Here is a 21274-nt window from a genome sequence, read left to right as displayed (position 1 = left end):
AGAACATTACACGACAACCTCACAGGTGTCAGAACGACTGACACATTAGGCAGGTCTACATATATACCTGCAGATGGAGGCTTTTTTTTTTTTTAGAAAACCTGCCTGCCTGTAAATGCCTGGAAGCTGTCAATGCAGCAACAACACCGTTTTTTTCACAAGTAGAAATCCCACGAGGCTCCGCAACAGAAAATGTTAAATGTTGTTTTTGTCTGCGTCAAAATACACTTGACTGGTACAGACAGCTCTGGGATAAACAGGGTTTTTTTCATTAAAGTAAGTAAAGGAAATAGATGAATTGTTCCGAATGTCTGTGTCTTGCAATATGCAAAAAAAAAACCTGAACACTTTCTTTGATCTGGATCTATAACAAACGTAATCCTGGGCCAATGCTGACATCCACTAACAGCTTTTTGAGATGCATCCTGCGAACTGACGGACAAACTAATTTGCAGTGCTGAATCCAAAAGGTATTAAAACTTAAGATGATGGAGATCAACCTCTCCGTGCTGCGTGAATTAAAATAGAGACGATTCATCACACATCATAGTTGAGTCTTCAGAGAAATTGCTTTAACGTAAAAGAGCATTTCATCAATTTAACTCGAAATCACTGCATAATTGACTAAACTGTCTCAATCTGCAGTGGTGCTCAGCCCGCAGGTAACAAGGGACTGTCGTCGGCTCTTGAAGGGAGTTGCGGGGATGAGAAAGTAGGAACTGTGCTCTAATCTGTTTAAATGACCGGCTGGTCCATGGAACGATGCTGTTCCACTACAGGGCCTGTGAGCCAAAACCCTAGAGATCATTATTTTCACACTGCGACAGGGCTCCCACTAAAGTGCAGGGCACTGGAGCTTGTTATTTCTTGTCACTTGGTTTCCATGAGCTTGGAACCTTTTGAAGGATGTTAGAGACTACATGATGTGATGCACGCTGGCTGTTGTGTGGACTTGATCAAGGCAGATGAACATAAAACCCCTTATGCTTTTTTCATCATCTGACTGGAAGGAGATGTATCATTAAGTGAGGCTCAACCCTCTCACTTTCCTTTCTGCACAACTCTTGCTCGACTCCTGCTGCAAGGCAAGTGTCAGCCAGTGTGCACACATTCTGGCCACTGGCGTTTGGAGCCCGAAATTCATTTCTCAAAGTAAAATGAGAAACACAGAGGATAAAGTTCTGCTTAGGATATTTACATTTGAAACTCTAATGTAGACGAGCTGATTAAAATGTAGTGTGGTTCAGTATTTGTAGGAAGTATAGGATATAACTTTAAGCAATGCAGAGTCGTCGTACAACTGAAAACCTGACTCGCCCTTTTAATCCACTTACTACCTTAATTTATCCTTAATTTAGGCAAGTGCATGAACCCTGTTTGCATGTGTTGTGTAACATCCTATCATATCTTAATGAGTTGGATGTTTCTCCACTGTTACTTCAGCTGCTGCTCTCGCTCTCTATCTTATCTTCATCCGCTCGCTGTCACTGAATTGGAGAGGGAAGGGAAAAACATTTCTCTCATCCATAATTAATTCAACCCTTCTGATTAGAGGAATTGATTCCCTTATTAAGCATATTCCATTCACACTGCACTGACGGAGTAATTCAGCTCCTCTGTCAACAGCTAATTGATTCAGTAAATTAGGACTAGTCTGTTATCGATCAGCTATTTGTTATGTTAGCCCTAATGAATGTGCTTCTGAGACACTTCTGAGACTAATGGAACCTGCAGGGGTTTTTTTCACGCAGCAATCCAGGCGTGTTGATGAGATCTTACTCACTTTCAAGACACATATGACGTATTAAAAATATATAATACAAGACACCACATTGATGCCTATAAAGAGAAGATTAATCATTGAAGTCATTAGGTCACCAGCGTATTCCATTCAGAATTAAGGCCACAACAACACATACAATTTGCTAAAAGGTTTATCGATTAATCTCTCCTGGGTGCAAATTTATTCTATTATTGTTTCCTCTGTTTGTGGACTGAACGTGAAGTAGAAATTTAATAAATCCGATGAAAGTCTTTATTGTGATCTCAACAAATGTTTGCAAAACGGTTTGATATCTTCATGTTTTTTTCTGATGTTGTTTCCAGCCGTATTGAATATAACTCTTTTTATATCTGCTCCTCTACCAAAGGGCAAGGAGTATTTAAAGAGGAAAAACATTTCTTCAGTAAAGAAAACTGTGCTATTATAACCCCTGTGAGACACAAAGATAAAAAAACATTTATATATGTGCACTGTGAAATATAAACCAATCATTTTAATTAGAATGTTTCATTTACTTGGAAATTAAATTGCAGTCCCTGTTTTTCTTGCTTTTGTATTTTCTTGCACTTTAAATGTAGATTTTCTTAAGCAAAATCACATTGTACTTCTGGTTACTTTGCACACTTGTTAATTTTGTTACATTGGTTTGTACTGTTTGCATCACTGATACCATGCAAATAGCCTTTTATAGACCTTGAAAGAAACAGATCTTAACCTCTAGAAACGTGTGTTTGCTGCTACACAAAAAATATTAATCTTGCCATTTCTGATTCTCAAATTGATGTGTTTAAATCAAGTTATAATTAAAAGACAACACCTGACGGGCTGCATGAGCGGGAAGGAGCTGCTCCCTCTCACCATCTTCTTCTCTTCTTTTCAGAGCACATTCAAGTTCAAGTCAGAGAGTGATATCCACTTAGCAGAGCATCACAAGCTGGTGTTGTACGACGGCAAGTTAGCCAGCTCCATCTCCTTCACCTATAACGCCAAGGCCACCGACGCTCAGCTCTGCCTGGAGTCCTCGCCTAAAGAAAACGCCTCCATCTTTGTGCACTCACCACACGCCCTCATGCTACAGGTCAGCTACTTCACTTCAAGCCTTCTCTTACTCTGTGTACATTATCTCAGGCTGTGATTCTTTCAGTTCTGCTGCACTGGTTTTCAAAATGTCACGGTATAGGTGAGTTTTTTTATTGCGTTTCGTGTTCTCCTCGCAGGATGTGAAAGCCACGGTGACTCACTCCATCCACAGTGCCATCCACTCCATCGGTGGGATCCAGGTGCTCTTTCCCCTCTTTGCTCAGCTGGACTATCATCAGCTGAACGACAGCCAGGTGGAAACCACTGTTTGGTAAGAAATAGAAATGTTACTGGTGCACACGGCATGTTGAAGCATTAGAATATATACAAATGGGAATTGTAGGGTTACAAAACTTTGGAGATTTTGTGCTGAACCCTCTTTTGCAAAAAGGTAGATTTTTCTATCTACAAATGTATGTTCATCTTTATTATCAGCCAAAACAAACGTGGGGAGGCATCTTATTTATTTATCCTTTCTGGGATGTCATATACTTGAAGTAAATTATCATCATTATTTGGGTGGTGTTGTGGTTACAGGCACTGAGCCTCAGGAGCATGAGAAGAGAATTCAACAAAAAAAAACGACTTTATTAATCCCGATGGGAAATACAGTGAGGATTGAGCAGTGCTGAGGTTGCTGATGTGAAATGATGTTACATAACGTCTTGATGATACGGTCTCAACCTCCAGAATCTATAAACAGTGTGGTGATTAAAGTGTTTATTACATCAAGTACTTTTTTCAGCATTATTATATTGTATATATTAACATGGAAAGTTTTAATCTCAAATTTGAAGTTGTCTTTAATCCAGCATGATGTTTATTTTGTAAATTATGGTCCCATTTAAAGGAAAATAGACAATGGATACCGTGTAATTGACAGCTTGTACCGTCCAATGGGTGCAGGTCACAGGTGTCTTCGCGCTCTGTCAGGCTCCTCCCCTCTTTCCTCCAAATGTGGTTACTTCTGGTTGCAGAAAAAACGCCAAACTAGATGTTTCAAAACTGCAGTAAGCAAACCAGTGGATGACGTCATGGTAAGTCACAGTGGTCAAGCTGTAGTCAAGTCCTTATTATCTCTACTCCCTGGTTTAGACTGGTCCCAACATACATGTACTTAGCTGGTCGGTCCAAAGTGTCCCCGCTGTGCCCTGAATGGAGTCTGAGCTCGACTCTAATCCCATGTTAGTCAGCAACAGCAGTGGGACTGGAAAGACACAGGAGCGACCACATAGCAGCACAACCCCCCCAATGCCCACAGCTCTGTGCTTCTGTAGTTCCCTCTCATCTCTGCTCTCTGTCCCTCCTTCTCCTTCGGCATTCAGACTTACTTTGTCCTTGCCTTGGCTTGTGCACCGAGTCCATCTAAAGCCTGGTGAGCCGAAGAGTTCAAAGCCTCGGCCACAATTATCTCTCTGCCGTGCCTGTGGATCTGCTGCGGCCTCTCTCAACTGCACTGGCGAATATCGATTTAATAAACCCAGTACTTTTTTTTTACCACCTCAATTTCCAAACTGTGCTGATTTAACATCTGCCACTGCTGCTCTGCCAAATTAAATTGAAGCTTTGCCTGCTGTAAAGGATCATAGTCTGAACCAAGAGAACACGGAGCAGATTGTTTCCCACTTCTGTGTGTGTTCCCCTCATAGTCGGAGCAGAATCGAGTAGCTACTTAATTAAACTGATAAGGTGGACAGGCACACAGAGCGAAGTTAACATTCACTCAAATTAGTTTGTATGCATTTATGCAGTGTATGTGCAAAATCTATGGGCGAGCCTGTGCAGGAGGGATAGTGTCTCACTGATTGTTGTGCTGGAGCAGAGGCCACTCGAGACTTTGAGGGAAAGCCGATTAATAAGTGTCACCGAGCACCAGTGTCACTCAGCCGAAGGCTTCGACTGAAAAAACGCTGCAACAAAGAAGAGCAAAAATCGTCTCTGCACTCCCCCACCCCCACCTCCACCCCCACCTCACACACACGCTTGCATACCACTCTCCCAAGTGGTCTCAGACTTTGGGACGCACACATCATGTTTAAACTTTAACCCCCACACCACTGTGTTCCTATAGAGCCCAGGATTCTTTCTGAATTGAAGAGGGATGAAAGTGGCGAGCTGGAGTTCCCAGCTGATTACTGACATCCTCTGAAAATGACCTTGTTTTTTCCCCCCTCTCCTCTGCTCCACTGTGTCCTCGTGCTGCTGTTCTTTGTAGAATAACTCCTTCAGCACCTGATGAGTGTGTGGATAGATGACTTTTTTTTTTATTCCCTTGTGAGAACTTGTGCTCTCTTGTTTCTCAGTGCCACTCTCCTGGCATTTCTCATTGAGCTGCTCAAGAGCTCTGTGGCCATGCAGGAGCAGATGCTCGGGGGAAAGGGCTTTTTGGTGATTGGATACCTGCTAGAGAAGGTAGAGTATACTACAGCCTCCAGTACATATCGCAACTGTTTGGCAAATTCAGTGAGACATTTTGACATTGTTTAATAAGAAAAGCACAGGTTTAAAGAATAAAATTAGTAATGGCTCATTGTCAGATTAATATATAGTATATGTCAAATTATATTATTTTAAATAAATGTCAAATAAACTCTTTAATTCCTTGAAATGAATGGGAACATGCCGCTTTCACATATTTTTCCACTGAACAAGCCTCTGTTTTTTGAAATGTGTTTCACCTTCCCCACTATCAAGATGCATCGTTTCCTGTCTGTACTCTCCGAGCCTTGTCAACACTCTGATCTTCCATTGCCTGTAGCAGGAACCTGAACGTGTCTTTGAACTAGACAGAGCTTTAAGAACAACACCACAGGACGACATGCCTTCCTCTCCTCTCCCCTGTTGGTTTATCTCTCTCTTTCTGCATCAGTCTTTGCTCTATTTACCCATTTTGTGATGCAGATCGAGCTTCTCTCTCGCGGCCTCCCCAGAGTGTTGGCTCTTTTGGAGTCACCGAGAAATGACTCCACTTTGTCACTCAGTGAGTTGCCTGCCTACTGGCTTCAGCTGCTGTTAACTAACAGCCAGACACAGTCGGCACCTGAGGTTTTTTTTTTCCCCTTCCTTCCCCGCTGCCAGGTTTCACATTTCCACATCTCACGCCATCTGCTCCTGATCTGTTTATACCACACCTTCCCTTCTCCCCATGCCTTCATTTTCCGTCTCTGCTGCCCGGACCAAGCCACCACATGGGAGGAGAGCAGGTGTTAGACAAGAGCAGTAATGGTCCATGTCAATGTGAAAATCACTCAAAGTCAAGCATTTACAAAAGTGCCCTAATTTAGTTCATTCATTCTTTCTTAGATTCATTCACCAATACCAACATGATACTACAGAACCTGAAGAACACACAACTTGATTATCATTTAATTAAACCTGCACGCCAGGGGGAAAACACTGAGTTTTGCAGAAACTAAATTATTTGATCTATTGTTTTTTCATGATACTTTTGAATTAGATATTTTAATACAAGCAACATTTAACCAGCACCCAAAGTAAAATACAAAATAAACAATTAGTAGCGTCTATTAAATACATACCTAAGGAAAAGGTTTCTTCTGGCATCTCTCTATTCTGTGTTGTCTTCAACCTTCTTGTCTTAACCATTCTGATCTGATCATTGAAGTCCAATTGTCAATGTGAAATTTGGATTTAGGATTTGAAAATGTAAACGATCACATTAGGTTGTATACAAATGAGATGTTTTTTTTATAATCTCTGTTGCTCCCACAAATGTTTCTCACTTTTGTTAAATTTGGAAGCGCCAGCCTATATAGGATAAAATTTACTTTGAGTCATTTAGATCATTCATTCCAAAGAGATATTTCATGAAAAGTTACTGCAAGAGTTTGCTCTTCATAATCCAGTCAGTATCAAGATAGGACAGACTTTGAGATAAGATTTGCTTCTACATGACTCTGTGCTTCTTCCTGCAGTCGTCACGTGCCCACATCAGCAGGTCTGTACTAGAGCAGTTCCTCTGCTTTGCAAAGTACCTGGACGGTTTGACACACGGGGCACCACTGCTGAAGCAGCTGTGTGACCATATCCTGTTCAACGCTGCCATCTGGATCCACACCCCTGCCAAGGTAAGCTCCTGCAGGAAACGCAGCCCGAGAGGCGACAGGTGTCTCTGGCTTCATGCGTCCTTTGCAGCATCCTTGTTTTTGAAAAGACGAGAATTGAAATTGCATATCTTCCCGTACCTGTTTTTTGTAAAATATATATTCCACTGGTGTCTTTTTTGTTTGGATTTGATAGCAAGTGTTTTAAAAAATTGGACAAATTTAAATAACCATATTTTTCTGTTAGAGGAACTTGTATTAATGAGCCAAATGCAAAACGCCGCTGACTCTGTTGGTTGAGTTGTCACGTTAAAGGACAGTTTCAGCCTTTTACGGCGGTTTGCGTTAAGGAGCCATCTGACATTCACCCACCAGCTGCTAAGTGCCGGAGGAGTCCTCAGTCAAGTGGAGTGGAGCACATACACCAGCTACAGCATATTCCCATATTTATAAGATATTAAATTATCGCATGGTTCATTGCTTGCTTCCACCTTCCTTTCCTCAACCAACTTTCTTAAATGAATTTTGTCTCCCTCCGTTTAAATAATGACCCATGAAGAAACCGGATGAGGTATATCAAAGAAGCCCAGTTTGCGCGGCGAATCCATTTGCCTCAGTAATGTTTCTGGTGGGTCCAAGCCGTGAATAAATAAAAGGAGGAAATTAATGCAAAAGTGTCCGCAGGCTTGTTTGGGACACTCTTCCAAAGAGGAGCGTAGAGAAAAGAGACACACTGAGGTAATGAAGTGGGTTGGGGCTCTTTTAGCCACATCACAACAGAAAGCTACACTGGCTCCTTCCCTGAGGACGTGCAACAAAGTCCACATTTGCTCTGTCCCCATCTTCAAGCTGCACCGGGTACAGAGAGCCAGCTGTGTGAACGATGGCGACATGCAATACGCGTTAATTGCATGGGCTCGCTGACCTTGTCCAAGTAGAAAAATGTGGTTTTGCGAATGCTTTTTATTTCTTTTTAGTTCTCATGGAAATTACATTACCAGCAGTGTGGTGTTCAGTTATCTCCGGCGTTTAATATCAGTAGCCTCAAACCACGTCGCATCACACTCACATCATAACCACACTGCCGCATTTAGTCATGACTCACACGTGATTAATATCCTATAAATTATGGCATAGTGGGGGGAAAAAAGCATTCAGTGCCAGAATGACTGGAGTGAGATTAAATTCATGTCAGGCCTGTTGCTAATTACAGAGGACAGGCTAATCATCAGTGAACAGTGTGGAGCAGCGACGGCTATGAAATGAAGTAACATAGGGTCAGTGGCCGTCCCTACCATCCGAATACAAGGATAATAAGGCTCAGCCAGAGCAAATCCTCTTTGGTAAAACGTCTTGGTTCTTCTACACGGTTCAGAGGATCACGCTGTAATTATGTATATAAGTGTCCTGACAGTGTGCAGTTAACAACATGAATGTGTGTGTGTGTTCACTCTCCAGGTACAACTCTCTCTCTACACATACCTGTCCTCTGAGTTCATCGGCACGGCAACCATCTATAACACAATTCGTCGAGTGGGCACGGTGCTCCAGCTCATGCATACGCTTAAGTACTACTACTGGGCCGTCAACCCTGCAGACAGCAGCGGCCTCGCGCCAAAGGGTCTCGGTGAGTACTGTATATGTGTAATTTTTGAATTTCTTTTCCCCAGGATAGGTCAAGCTGAGGTTATTTGTTATCTTTATGCCGTGGAATATGATTTGATTTGCTTTGGCTTGTTGTTTATATAAACTGTTTCCCATCCGTCTGAATGCTCATCCAAGTGAAGCTCATTGTTTTGGAAAAGGAAATCACAGGGTGTGAACCAATCACGATCGTTGTGTGCAAGTCTGCAAAGCCTGCAATCAAAGTGTCTTCCTGAAATGGCAGCAGCTCCCCCCCCCCACATTTGAAATGACTCATCTCCACATGGAAGTGTCGGTGCCTGTCAGCTGTTAGGACCGTGGCCATCAGTGGAGATGACAGTGAGGCAGACACGCCACATCAATACTGTCATCTCGATAGGGCGCTCGGTGTGGGCGTCGGGCCTTTGAAACCTGGGCCAATAGTATGACTGGCATCGTCTGTCTGTGGAACAACAGTATGTCACCAAGCAGGCTGCTCTGGAAGTGAGTGTCCTTGAACTGTTGTTTCTTTTTTTACCTTTTTCATTGTATAGGGCGTTTTTATTTTTATTTACAACGCTTTTTCTAGAGCTCACTTTAAACTGCACTTAGGAAATTTACACCCCGACGGTTAAAAGTTCTTCCAGGAAAATATATTTTTATTTGCTTTTACCAGCATGGGCAGGATCACTGACAATTTCTGACACATGAGAGCTTCGTATTTATTTACACTGCAAGAGGAAAATATATATTCTCACAAGCACCGTCAGAACTGGGCGGATGTTGAGGCATTTTAGCTTACATTTTCTGCAGCCCACATCAAGGCACTTGGCCTACATTTATGATCTGTCAGGAGTGGGAGTCTTGATTTGCTGCTAATAGTGGCTGTGACCTTTTAGACTGAGGTTAGCTGGGACAATATGGGCGCTCATATCTGTGATTTAGGTCAGACCACGAGCCCCTTCAGTCTCACTTCTCCTAATTTTAATTTCCTCCTTATCCCATCTACTTACACTCGGCTGCAGTGTCCCTCATCCCTACTGATGCTGTGCAATGGAACTTTACAGGACTTAATAAGTGATGAAAGCTCAACATATCTGGAGCTCATGCTCTGGGACATTGCACTATATTTAGCACGGTCATCAGAGGAACCTTTTGTCATGTCGTTATTTCTATAATGTCTATAAGGTCTACTACCTCTGACACTCAAGGTAGTTTTTTTACTTTGCTATCACCACGGCTGAATAATAGATTTTGATGTTGAAATCCGTTTCTGTGGAGCCTCGGGCATTGCAGTGTAGTTCTGCTATGTATTACAAGAAGCCAGTTTACGACACTGATCCCAACACTGGACTTTCTGTGGCGAGTACTGATCTAACACTAGTGCCACCCCTCGAAACTGAAGTCTTGCATATTCAACTTTATCTTTATTTATTTGATGAATTGCTGACAGTTTAGATGGATCTGATTATTGCTTCATTACCACAAATCACTTACATTAAAAGCAGTAATTGTCAGCGGCAGTACATTGGAAAGACATGAACATATTTGGGTGAATCTAATATATTTCCACTTGATGTGGTATCGGATCAGTATATAGATTCGCAGTATTTGAGGCATTTCACTCACTGTAGTTACTCGTGTTAATGCTGTACAGAAGAGCCACATTTCACAGAGTCATATCAAATGCAAAACTGTCAGTTATGTTTCCATTGTTGCCCATGAGGAGATGCCATGCATATACACATGAAACCAAACTCTATCACAAACTTAATGATTCTGTTGAGTGTTTGTGAATTTTGTCAGTTTGAGTATTTTATATAAATTCTAGACTTCCTGGGTAACGTGGTCACTTCCAAAGGCTTTAAATGTAGACAGGTTAATGTTAACTAAGTCCAGATAGTTTCCAGGTGTAGAGTAGTTTACATTTCCAGGGCAACAAGTTGGACAAATTGAGATTAAACTCTGGCTCCAAATGACGTCAAAAGCACAGGACGATAGCACCTGTATGCAGGATATTTTTATCTTCACTTTTGTAGAACAGGAGGAAGAAGAGACACATTGTTCAACTTTATTTACTGCTTTCCCAAAATGTAGAATTTCCAAATCGAGCTATAAATATGGTGCTGATTATTGCCGGTGGATTGTTACGGGCTCACAAAATGGTTGACTTTGTGGGGAGATATTCTGAAATGGATCACCTTCATTTTCAGCGTGGGCCTGGTTACATTTATCTGCTCTTTATTTGCAGGGCAGTTTTACTCTCCGTCCTTCTAAACTGAGATATAACCCCCCCTCCCCCTCCCAAAAAAGGCATAAGTAGAGGGAGAGAACCGAGGAGATAATGAAGTGTTCAATTTTAGGACCCGGAGAAGACGTTTAAAACAAAGCTCCTGCAGCTATTCGGTCTTTGTGGAAGTGCCTTCTTTTCCCCCTCAGGTCTTAATAGAAAGTGCTATCAAATTAAAGCCATGTATCATTCGCTTACACACGGAATCACTGCAGGCCCTTACAGACAGTTGCCCATCGCTCAATATTCCTCAGCCTGTGACATGCACCAAAGCCGAATCATAATCTGTTTCAATCTCCATCACTCTCCTTTTTGTCTTCGTCTCCGTCCCGCTTGTGCTCTACTAAATAATGAATAATGAAACGAGTAGCAAAGCGGTTTGGCCAGTCACCACGTTCAATCCAAGCTGGTTCTGTCTTGTTCCCATTATTGGAGAAATCACCAGTGACAGATAGGTAGAGGAGCCTCAGAGGAATAATCTGATCAAGGCTTGTGGTTGAATTGATTTTTTGTGCGCCTTCATTCTGATGAATTAATCTGGCATAAGACACAAATTACTGATAACAGGGAGGTCAGGGAACGGTTTGTCACGTGCATGCTGCTCTTTCAACACTGCCGTCATACAGACTTACACTCCTGGGAAATCCTCTGGATCAAACAGAGGTGAGGTGGTGCTGTAGGAAAGTTGTTGAGAGATGGGCCCCAGCTCCTGCGCTTATATTTGCCCCGCGTCTGTCTCACCAAATATAAAGAAAGCTATTTCAAATACTGTAAATAGCAGGTAAGCAGATAACACGAGTTACAGCCTCAAGAGAATTGTGGAAACCAATTATATTTGTGGCCTCAATCAAAAGTGCTGTTGCATGTTGTAGTGTTTTATCAGCCTGTGAGAATACAGGATGCATATTGTGGTTGTTGTGAACGATCACAAGTCATAAGCTGAAAAAAAAAAAGACTCCGTCATTAATCACATCGACATAAATTGTTTTTCAATAAACTCTTTCTCCCTGTGCCCTTGGGAAGTAAAGTAATCTGTGATTGAGAAACAAGAGCCGCTGAGCATAATTGGTTGTGAATAACTTGGATGCACTAGCTGTGGTAATAGTGTTCTTATCATCCCTCCCATGTCAGGGTCTGTCCCTGCACTGGTTTTTCTCCTCTCACTCTATTAATCAGTGTCAGCATGCAGTGGAACTCACCATCCTCCTGCAACCTCACCGAGCCTCATCATTGATTACACCGACTGACGGCTGGAGCTGCAGGATGGCTGCTGCTGTTTTATCTGTCGCCGTGGCACTGGCCCCGTTTCAAACGAACATGTGTTCGGCCAAGGTGCAGGTTTGGGTTTACAGAGGGCTGCGGGGAGAAGAAAGACATCTGGGCAAAGAGAACGTCTTTCCCCCCGGAAGGATTTTTGCTGTTGTAATTGGCCATTACTGTTTGCTTTTGTTTTGCATTTGCTACCTCTGCATATGCAACACTTTCTGAATTATCTGCCAGGTTTAACTGCCAAAATGGAGCCTTTGTCTGCTGCTAATCTTCGGAGGATTCATGTTTGTTAGTTGCGAGTGGTAACGTGTACCATACCCTGTGTTTTCTGATATGTCTGACTCTGTGTGTTGTATCGATATATGCCTGTTGCTTCAGCCTGTTACTGCGCTTACTCACTATATGATGAAGCATATCAATTAGGATCTGTCAAAATGAATTCTAACTGATTAAACCAAACCACTACAGCAGCAGCTCTGTGATGTGACAGTGTGTCGATGCTTTTCTGTCATATTTCTGTCATTCCTCTTTATTTGCACGCCACACGTACACCTGCTGACGGCGGTCAGTCTGTCAACGTGTAGAAATGAGATTCGTGACGGGGATTGATCGCAATGTGGGGCAAACGTTGAAGTGCCAAAGTGACCTTAAGTTGGCCGACTCACTCTGGGTAGATTTTAATGAGATGTTGGACAGTGTGATGGGCAGGTGGGACCGTGGTGACCTTGGGCCGGCTGCCTGGGCACTATGTTTTGGCCGAGGCTTGCAGAGAGGCACAGACAGACTCTGGATGCAGTATAAGTGATAAATTAAATTGCCGTCCTGAACCGAAACCCCCCCCCCCTACAAACCACATTCTGCCAATTGTTAATGTAGTTAAAGTTTGTTTTTTTTCTTAAGTGGGAGATTGGGTCTGTGTGCCACTCTCTGTCGGGGTCGTTGGTAAAACCTGGTGAAATCTCTGCTGCACACATTCAAGGTGAATCCAGTAACGCTGACACAGCAAAGAAAACTGAAGATGACTTTGAAGAACTCCCGGGTTTTTTCCTGCTCTTTCAAAAGAGGGAAACACACGACGTCAATGAGAAATATGTCGGCATGAACTTAAGACTGAGACTGGAAAACGGACAACATGAAAACAGGGAGATATCTTATTGGTTCCAATAATCTTCTTTCTCATTTTTATTGCTTCTCTCACTCTCCCTCTTCAACTACAGATGGTCCAAGGCCGACCCAGAAGGAAATTACTTCTCTGCGGGCGTTCATGCTTCTCTTCCTCAAGCAACTCATCCTGAAGGTATGTTCCACCTGTGTTCATGCCTCGCAGCCCCTCGCATGGCTGGAGTTTGAGCTGTACCCTAGAAAATATGCAGGGCCGCCGATTATCATCCTTCCATATTCTGTAACTGGCTTTGCCGTGGTAAAGTCAAAAAGGGAGCTCCTCTCCTCAGTAGTCCTGCTGATACTTCCTGGAAATATGCCCCCATATTCAAATAATGCACCAAGTGGCTGGTCTTTTTCTTCCCTTGATGTAAGCGGTTGACCAATCTCAACAGAGTGGGCTCGTTGACCAATCAGAGCAGACTGAGCTGTATCTGGAGGGGGGTCTTAAAGAGACGGGAGCTAAAATCAAGTGTTTAAGACAGAGGCTGAATAGAAGAGCTGCAGCAATGGACAGTGTTAGGAAGGTGATAGGTTTTCTGATAATTATAGCATGAAAACCTTTTCAAGTAATAAGCCAAATAAGAATAATGAACCTGACTATGAGTATAATATGTCTATAATTTGTTTTGCTGCAGATACCTAAATTCTGATCAAAGGTACATCAATTACAATGTTGTTCCTCTAGTAGTTTCCAGTACCTGCATCATGTGAAAAGTACTCATGATGGTTATTATCAGAATATTGTTAGACAGGTTATACCTTTATAATGCATTGACCCTTTTCCAATGATTTGCCTTGTACATCATGTCTTCCTGTTTTTCATTCTTTCAGGACCGAGGTGTGAGGGAAGATGAGCTGCAGAGCATCCTCAACTATCTGTTAACAATGCATGAGGTACATGACAGTCTATCTGCGCTCTGAGTGAATTCACAGTGTGTTAGTGTGACACGTTGCTGCAATTAGCTCCAGGGTCACATTTCATTTCCACTGTTGCTATTCTAGGAGAAGTATATTTTTTTCCAGCATTTAAACTAATCACCAGTATAAATTATTCTTCTGGATTGCCAGTGCACTTTCCATTGTCCTGCAGCTGCCCCCGGGGGTCCAGCTGTGTTCTGCAGTAGCAGATGATACAGTAGCAGGACACATACTTTATCTTTGCTGCATTTGCAGTTACTGAGCAAAGAACAGGATATTCTCTCTCCTCACCTGCTTCCTTTTCTGTCCTTCTTTCTCTTTATCATCGTCCCCCTCTGCTGGTTTATTTACAGGATGAGAATCTGCATGATGTGCTGCAGTTGGTGGTAGCACTCATGTCTGAGCATCCCGCCTCTATGATCCCTGCTTTTGACCAAAGAAATGGAATACGGTAAGCCCCCTCGGGGAGAAACACAATCCCTTTGCTGTTCAGGCACAAAATCAAGAGGTGATTTCGACAAAGTAAACCTAAGCACCTAGCGCTCGTGCTGCTTCTGTGTGAAGCATGAATAATTCAAGTGTTCAGTGAGAAATAAACTATGCATGGAAAAGTAACAATATTAACATACTGATTCCACAGAATGACATAGATGATCAAACTTACCCCATGTGATCTTATGAAATATAAATGCACACAGCGTTGTGCTCACGACTTGTGCGTTCTGCCGCTTTCATTGGGACATTCATTTATTGCTAATGTAAATTTACTTTGAAGGAAAGTGGTTGTCAGCTTAGCAGCGCAGGGCCTTTTCATCATCAGGACTATATTTTATTATGTCAGAATCGTGTAGTGTTGCCAGCTTTCGCTGCTTGTGTCTATTCCAGGGTGATCTACAAGCTCATGGCCTGCAAGAGTGAGAGCATTCGAGTACAATCCCTCAAAGTCCTTGGGTATTTCCTCAAGCATTTGGGCCATAAGTAAGTAACTCCATTATATTGTGTAGTAGATTGTAATTACACACTAAGTCTAAGTCTTTTTTTATAATGAATAGCCTGAAGATATATAAATCTTACAATGTTTTAAAACTACAGACACACAGACACGGAAAGTGGGAAGTGACATAATCTTAAAAACTGGTCAGCATGGTGGTAACTATTGACAAACGTACATAAGCCTTTATCTGATGTAAACCATCAATTTGGCCAAATCTGCAACATCAGCACCCTCGTCCAGCTGTGTGGAAAGATGGCGACTACTTGTAATGCGCTGAGTCGGTGTTTTTACGTGGTGATGTGTCATTATTACAGTAATTAATTAACTTCACGAGGGCAGTTTTTCTTCCACTTATTTAGTTTTTTGTAGATATTTCACACATCCGTCCCCATACCACCAGTGGGACATGTACCATAGTTTGAGAAATTTGGTTTTGGCTCATACATGTTTGATGATCTCATCTATTATATATCGTTTTGTCATTTCTAGTCTGTCCGTGTCTATGCAGGGTCCATCTTAGCAAGTTGCGACGGCCTATAGAAGCTGAAATGTCGTAATTCAGGCTTTACATTCGGTGACATGATTCATCTGTTCCTGTCACTGGTTTGAAAGATCGTACAATTAGAAGAGTCAAACACTTTTGACTGGAAGCCAGCTTTTAAAATTATGGTGCATTTCTTTGTAGAGCACCTGAATTCTTGGCATTTTACCCAAACCATTACTTCACTAAAGAGAAGGGTGGAAGAGGTCCAAGCTACTGTCCCGCAGAGTGGAATAAATTCTAAACTACCCACTAGGATGTCAGCGCATCCTCTGCACGCTGCACATTGGAGAGGAGAGGAGAGAAAATGCCTTTGGGGGGAGAGCCTATGATTCAAAATGTGGATTGCAGTGTTGGGTGGAGGATACTATATGGGGGTTGGTGCTGTGCTCTCAGTGGTGGGGCAGCAGGTGTTGTGGTATTACTGGTGCCTGCTGAATGGGGAGAAAGGACAGGCCACCACGGGCACAAGTGAAAGGCCTTTATCTTCCAGGGACACGAGTGCTTTATGAAATCCTGCTTTCACTCCTCATGGCGTTTGTACATTTTACTTTGAGCTCTAGTGCTGCTCAAAATGAATTAAACATGTTTTCTGCTTTATTGAGGTGATTTTTTATTTTTTATTTCATTGTATTATCTCATTTTTGTAATATATTGGTAATTCTGTCTGGGTCATGATATACAGACACATTGTACACATTAATATTTTTGGGGCCATGTGGTTGAGGAAAATTTATAAAAGTAAAATAAATAAGGCACAAGAGTGAGAGTAAAGACATTGTTTGACCCCAACTTCTGACTTTCCTTAGAATTTCAATCAAATAACTAATTAAAACCAAACTACTCAGAAATATTAAAACAAAAACAAAAATCTGTGCGATATAAACTACCTAAAATGACCGTCAACCATCTTTGAGAAAAATATATTTGACTTGAAATGTACTTTGACTTTTTTGTTTGGTCCATGTCCCATCTGCTAACATGGAGGAGACAGGGTTTTATGAGCTATACTGCATCTAGTCTATGCTCCACCCCTAGAATTTATGACTGAATAACATGTATACTATTTTTCCTATCCACCCATTGTAGCTTTATTTTAACTTTGTCACATCTGATAATATAAACTATACACAAGAAAAAAGAAATAGACTGACTTATTTACACTGACAATAAGGCTCAACCTCCCACAGCATGTTGATTGTGGTGGAGCAGATTTGCTGCACACCACCATTAGTCTGCCCTTTTCTACCAAATTCCCACATTTAAGCAGTTGAGAGCAACACTACTCTTATCCTAAGTGTCCAATTTGCCAGCCTCTGCAATATAAAAAAAACAAAAAAAGGAAATGTTGACCTAGGAAAGTCCCAACTCCTCCTTAGGCAGTTGCAGCAGAGTTGTGCAGCTCCGGCTTAGCATGGCGACAGCCATCCTTGTGCTGTTTGCAGGAATAGTTTGTCACTGTGCAGCCTGGTCCTGCCTCTGTTGTATCTCGGAGCCATTTCTTTGGTGACAGGCTAACTTCGTTATCCTACACACCTCCGACGGAAATTCCACCAATTTATGACAGCAGGCAGTTCCTGACACTTGTCTCCAGAGCCCGGCTCCCTGTGGGTGAGAATAGGGTAGCAGGCTGACGGCACCCACTGATCCTTTCAGTGGCTTAGGGAGCTCTAAACAGGCCACTTTTACCATCATGTGTCTGTGTGTTTGTGTGTGTGTGTGTGTGTGTTTATCCGCAGGAGGAAGGTGGAGATCATGCACACACACAGCCTCTTTACTCTCCTGGGAGAGAGGCTCATGCTGCACACCAACACTGTGACGCTGACAACCTACAACACTCTGTACGAGGTAACGACACCTTTTCCTCTCAAATGTCCCGGCCTTGGTGCAGCATTGCTCTCTGTGTAGAGCCTGTGAGACTGGTGTGTTCTCACTACTTCTCACCCCCAGATCCTGACAGAGCAGGTGTGCACGCAGGTTGTTCATAAACCTCATCCGGAGCCCGACTCCACCGTCAAGATTCAGAACCCGAGTAAGCCGCTCACATAGTCACATTGGGTTTTAATTCCTCCTGAAGTATTTTCCTTGACAATCTGTTTGTATTTGTGTTTTTTGTGCGTGTGACGTCAGTGATCCTCAAGGTGGTAGCGACCTTACTGAAGAGCTCTGCCCACAGTACAGAGCTGATGGAGGTGCGGCGACTCTTCCTTTCAGACATGATCAAACTGTTTAGCAACAGCCGAGAGAACAGACGGTGAGCAGAGCTTAAGCCGCCTTTTACTCGCTTATTCCATCAATCATCTCGCGGATTAATGTATCAAGGAGAAGTGAAAAGAGGGACACTGTTCCTTCTCATTGTGCCATGTTGAATAGGCTCATATTGATGGTAAATCATCGTTGGATGTGCACATGTTGTCCAGCAGATGTTTCCATGACAGTTTCTCATTCCTGCTTTCTCTCTTTTTTCCCTCTCACACCCAACCTCTTCTTCTGATACACATACATACTCACTCTAAGACATATTGCAATTAAATTATAGGTCTTAGGAAACCACTGACCTAAATCAACAACATAATTAGCGGAAAATTAATAGGCAGGAAGTGCTTTGTCAAGTCAAACTGTTGAAGTGGTGAAAAAAGAAAAACACTTAATTGGTTTTTAATTGCTGCCCCTTTTCTGTCTTGGCTGTCACTTTGTTTTGGGAGATACTGTTGCCAAATAAACAACCCAATGAATTTATGGATGGTCAAATGATCAAAACAATCTGTCGTAATGTGAATAGCAAATGCCCTTTAGAACTGCTGTGCACTTTTGACACAAAGAAAGATGGAGGGGGAGTAGGCAGAAAGAATGATTAGCCTAATTCATTTTAAAATGTCGATGGAAAAAGCCACAGTAGATTTAAAATTAAATCTTTGCCAAAGATGACAGGATCAGAGTTTTCTTAAACCGCTCAGTGGTTATGTGTCATGCCTGCTGCTCGTTTGTGGTGATTTTGAAGTGATGTGTGTGTGTTTTGCAGGTGTCTTCTCCAGTGCTCGGTTTGGCAGGACTGGATGTTTTCCCTTTGCTACATCAACCCCAAAAACTCTGACGAGCAGAAGATCACCGAGATGGTGTACAACATCTTTCGTATTCTCCTCTACCACGCCATCAAGTATGAGTGGGGAGGATGGCGCGTGTGGGTGGACACGCTCTCTATAGCCCATTCTAAGGTGAGTACTTTACTGCACAACAAAGACCTCTGCTGTCGAGGGAGCCAGTTTTATATCTGAGCTGTTGAGCTTCTTCTGAAAAGATCCCACTGGGTTATTGCTTCACAAATACATTGCTTTTTTTTTTTTACAGGTAACATATGAGGCACATAAAGAGTACTTGGCTAAGATGTATGAAGAATACCAGCGTCAGGAGGAGGTGAATATTAAGAAAGGTATAAAGGGGCTGGTCAGCACCATCTCTGGTCTTTCTGCTCAGGCGTCTGGGATCCAAGGTGCAATAGAGATCAGAGAAATGGACGATAACTCCCGGACACCTGAGAGCGAGACGGACTTTGAGAGCGCAGACTCGCGCAACCTGCTGGCTGAAGGGAAGGGGCCGGAGGAGGGTCTGAGCGGAATGGAGGGTGTGGTCGACGGGGTCAGGGTCGAAGTTCACGACCTCCTGGTGGACATCAAGGCTGAAAAGGTGGAAGCCACTGAGGTTAAACTGGATGATTTGGACTTGTCGTCTGAAACTTTGGGCGTATCCGTGAATGGATCACTGGTGGAGGTGGATTCGCTGTTGGATAATGTTTATTGTGCTGCTGTGGTAAAGCTCAGCAGTAATGGCAACAATGTGCTGTTGCCAAAGAGCAGCATGGACGACCGAAATGCAACCCCTCTCATTACACTCGATGATGACAGGGACATTATCGCTAATGACAACAACTTCCTGTTTGGCAAGGTGACAAGCAGCATGGAGGACAAGCTCCTGCCTGATCTCAGTCCAGCTGAGCCTCTGGTCCTGCGCAGCCAAGGGCCTCCTGTGCACACCAGCGCCAGTGATGAACTGGGCCTTCTAGCTCACATGACAGGCAGCTCTGAGCTCGGCTCCTTACCTGTTATCCTGGAGAAGGATGAGTTTGAACTGCAGGCAGCCTTGGAGGGCATCAGCTCTGTGGCTGGTACTGAGACGGAGGCTTCATCCAAAAGCCCGGAGGTCACTAAGGGAACAGCTGCAGTGGTATCTGACGGGGAGCCCTCGGCTGGTAGGACCAGCGGCACAGCAGACGCCACAAGCAACGCTTCTGACACAGCGCGATCGGATGACGACAAAGACAAGGAGATAAAGAAGATTCAGACAACAGCCACCACACAGGTTCGTCTGCAGCTAAATTGCTTGATAGAATTAGTTCATAAATGTAAATTGAGTTATGCGAGAATATTAAATTCTAGACAGTACTCAGACAATAGTAGCAGAAATAGAAGCGATTCACTGACTCCACCACAGTCAAAATACCCGGACAGCTCTTTGCCAGAGGGAAATCTAACCATGAATGCTGAAACATATCGGTCAGGGTCAAAGGGTGGGAAGGGAGGAGGGGAGACCATTTGCCTTTGTTAGTCATTGTGTTGGCCTGTGGTGAAGAGTTCTGTATTATCAGACCCACAGGGATCATTCAATCCCCAACTCTGCTTATAATGGGGACAGGATGGCCTCGTGCACATCAGGCTACATCCCTCAGAGACTCTGGAAACTGGGTTGCTGGAATCGTTAGCTGAGCCAACAGGAGAGCAGAAATAGACCAGGCATTATTCTGCAGCAATCACCTGGGATTTGTCCGATGCTCTTCTTCTCCTCCTCAGAGGTCAGGCTCTTTGGCCCAGACGGGTTAACCAGTGGGAGACAGGATCTATTTTTACACCTCACCGTCCTGTCTTGTAATTTTTAATGTTCAATTTATTGTTACTACTTTTCCAGGCCCTTTTGTAGCACCTTGCTGACTCATTCACATTATGTATAGAGGTTGCACGGAGCTTGTTGTATTCGGCGGTAATGCACGGTTGCCACCCGCCAATAAGCCGAACTAAGAAGAAGAAGAAGTAGCTTGTTGCATCTTTTATTTTTTTTACTACCCACAGGCACAAAGAGGTCATCTGAGGACTCACTCAAATCTGGCAAATTAATCTTTCATCTTATTAAGTGTGCACTGTTAGCAACTCGTCTGCGTACAGTCTCTCAAGATTGTCTATGTGATAGTCGCTTCAATCATTTAGTGTTGGTCTCCTCACAGAGTCTACACGGCCGCCATGCTCCTCATATGGAGAGGGACATCCGCGTGGACCTCGGCTTCAGGGGCACGCCCATGACAGAGGAGCAGCGGCGTCAGTTTAGCCCTGGCCCACGAACCACGATGTTCCGTATCCCAGAGTTCAAATGGTCGACCGTGCACCAGAGGCTGCTCACCGACCTGCTGTTTGCACTGGAGAGCGACGTCCATGTCTGGAGGAGGTGTGTGAAGTGGATATTTTAGAGAGGCTCATATTACCCTTCGGAATCAAACACTAAC

At 43.2% G+C, this 21274-nt stretch overlaps 1 protein-coding gene across 3 annotated transcripts in view; it reads left to right on the top strand.

The window, feature by feature from the left end:
- Window positions 1-21274, top strand: part of LOC118106129 (neurobeachin) — a 180653-nt gene that overhangs the window by 50062 nt on the left and 109317 nt on the right. For all 3 annotated transcript variants that reach the window (XM_035154409.2, XM_035154408.2, XM_047339621.1), the window contains exons 9-23: window positions 2664-2861; window positions 3001-3134; window positions 5167-5275; window positions 6799-6951; window positions 8386-8554; window positions 13327-13406; window positions 14105-14167; window positions 14545-14642; window positions 15077-15169; window positions 17466-17574; window positions 17677-17758; window positions 17857-17980; window positions 18749-18941; window positions 19075-20082; window positions 20999-21216. In XM_035154409.2, coding sequence (XP_035010300.2) covers window positions 2664-2861; window positions 3001-3134; window positions 5167-5275; window positions 6799-6951; window positions 8386-8554; window positions 13327-13406; window positions 14105-14167; window positions 14545-14642; window positions 15077-15169; window positions 17466-17574; window positions 17677-17758; window positions 17857-17980; window positions 18749-18941; window positions 19075-20082; window positions 20999-21216 — 2831 coding nt within the window. The remainder of the gene's footprint in view (window positions 1-2663; window positions 2862-3000; window positions 3135-5166; window positions 5276-6798; window positions 6952-8385; window positions 8555-13326; window positions 13407-14104; window positions 14168-14544; window positions 14643-15076; window positions 15170-17465; window positions 17575-17676; window positions 17759-17856; window positions 17981-18748; window positions 18942-19074; window positions 20083-20998; window positions 21217-21274) is intronic.

The sequence above is a fragment of the Hippoglossus stenolepis genome, chromosome 4, assembly GCF_022539355.2.
Source record: "Hippoglossus stenolepis isolate QCI-W04-F060 chromosome 4, HSTE1.2, whole genome shotgun sequence".
Taxonomy (NCBI): Eukaryota; Metazoa; Chordata; class Actinopteri; order Pleuronectiformes; family Pleuronectidae; genus Hippoglossus; species Hippoglossus stenolepis.
This window is presented reverse-complemented; position numbering and strand designations above follow the sequence as displayed.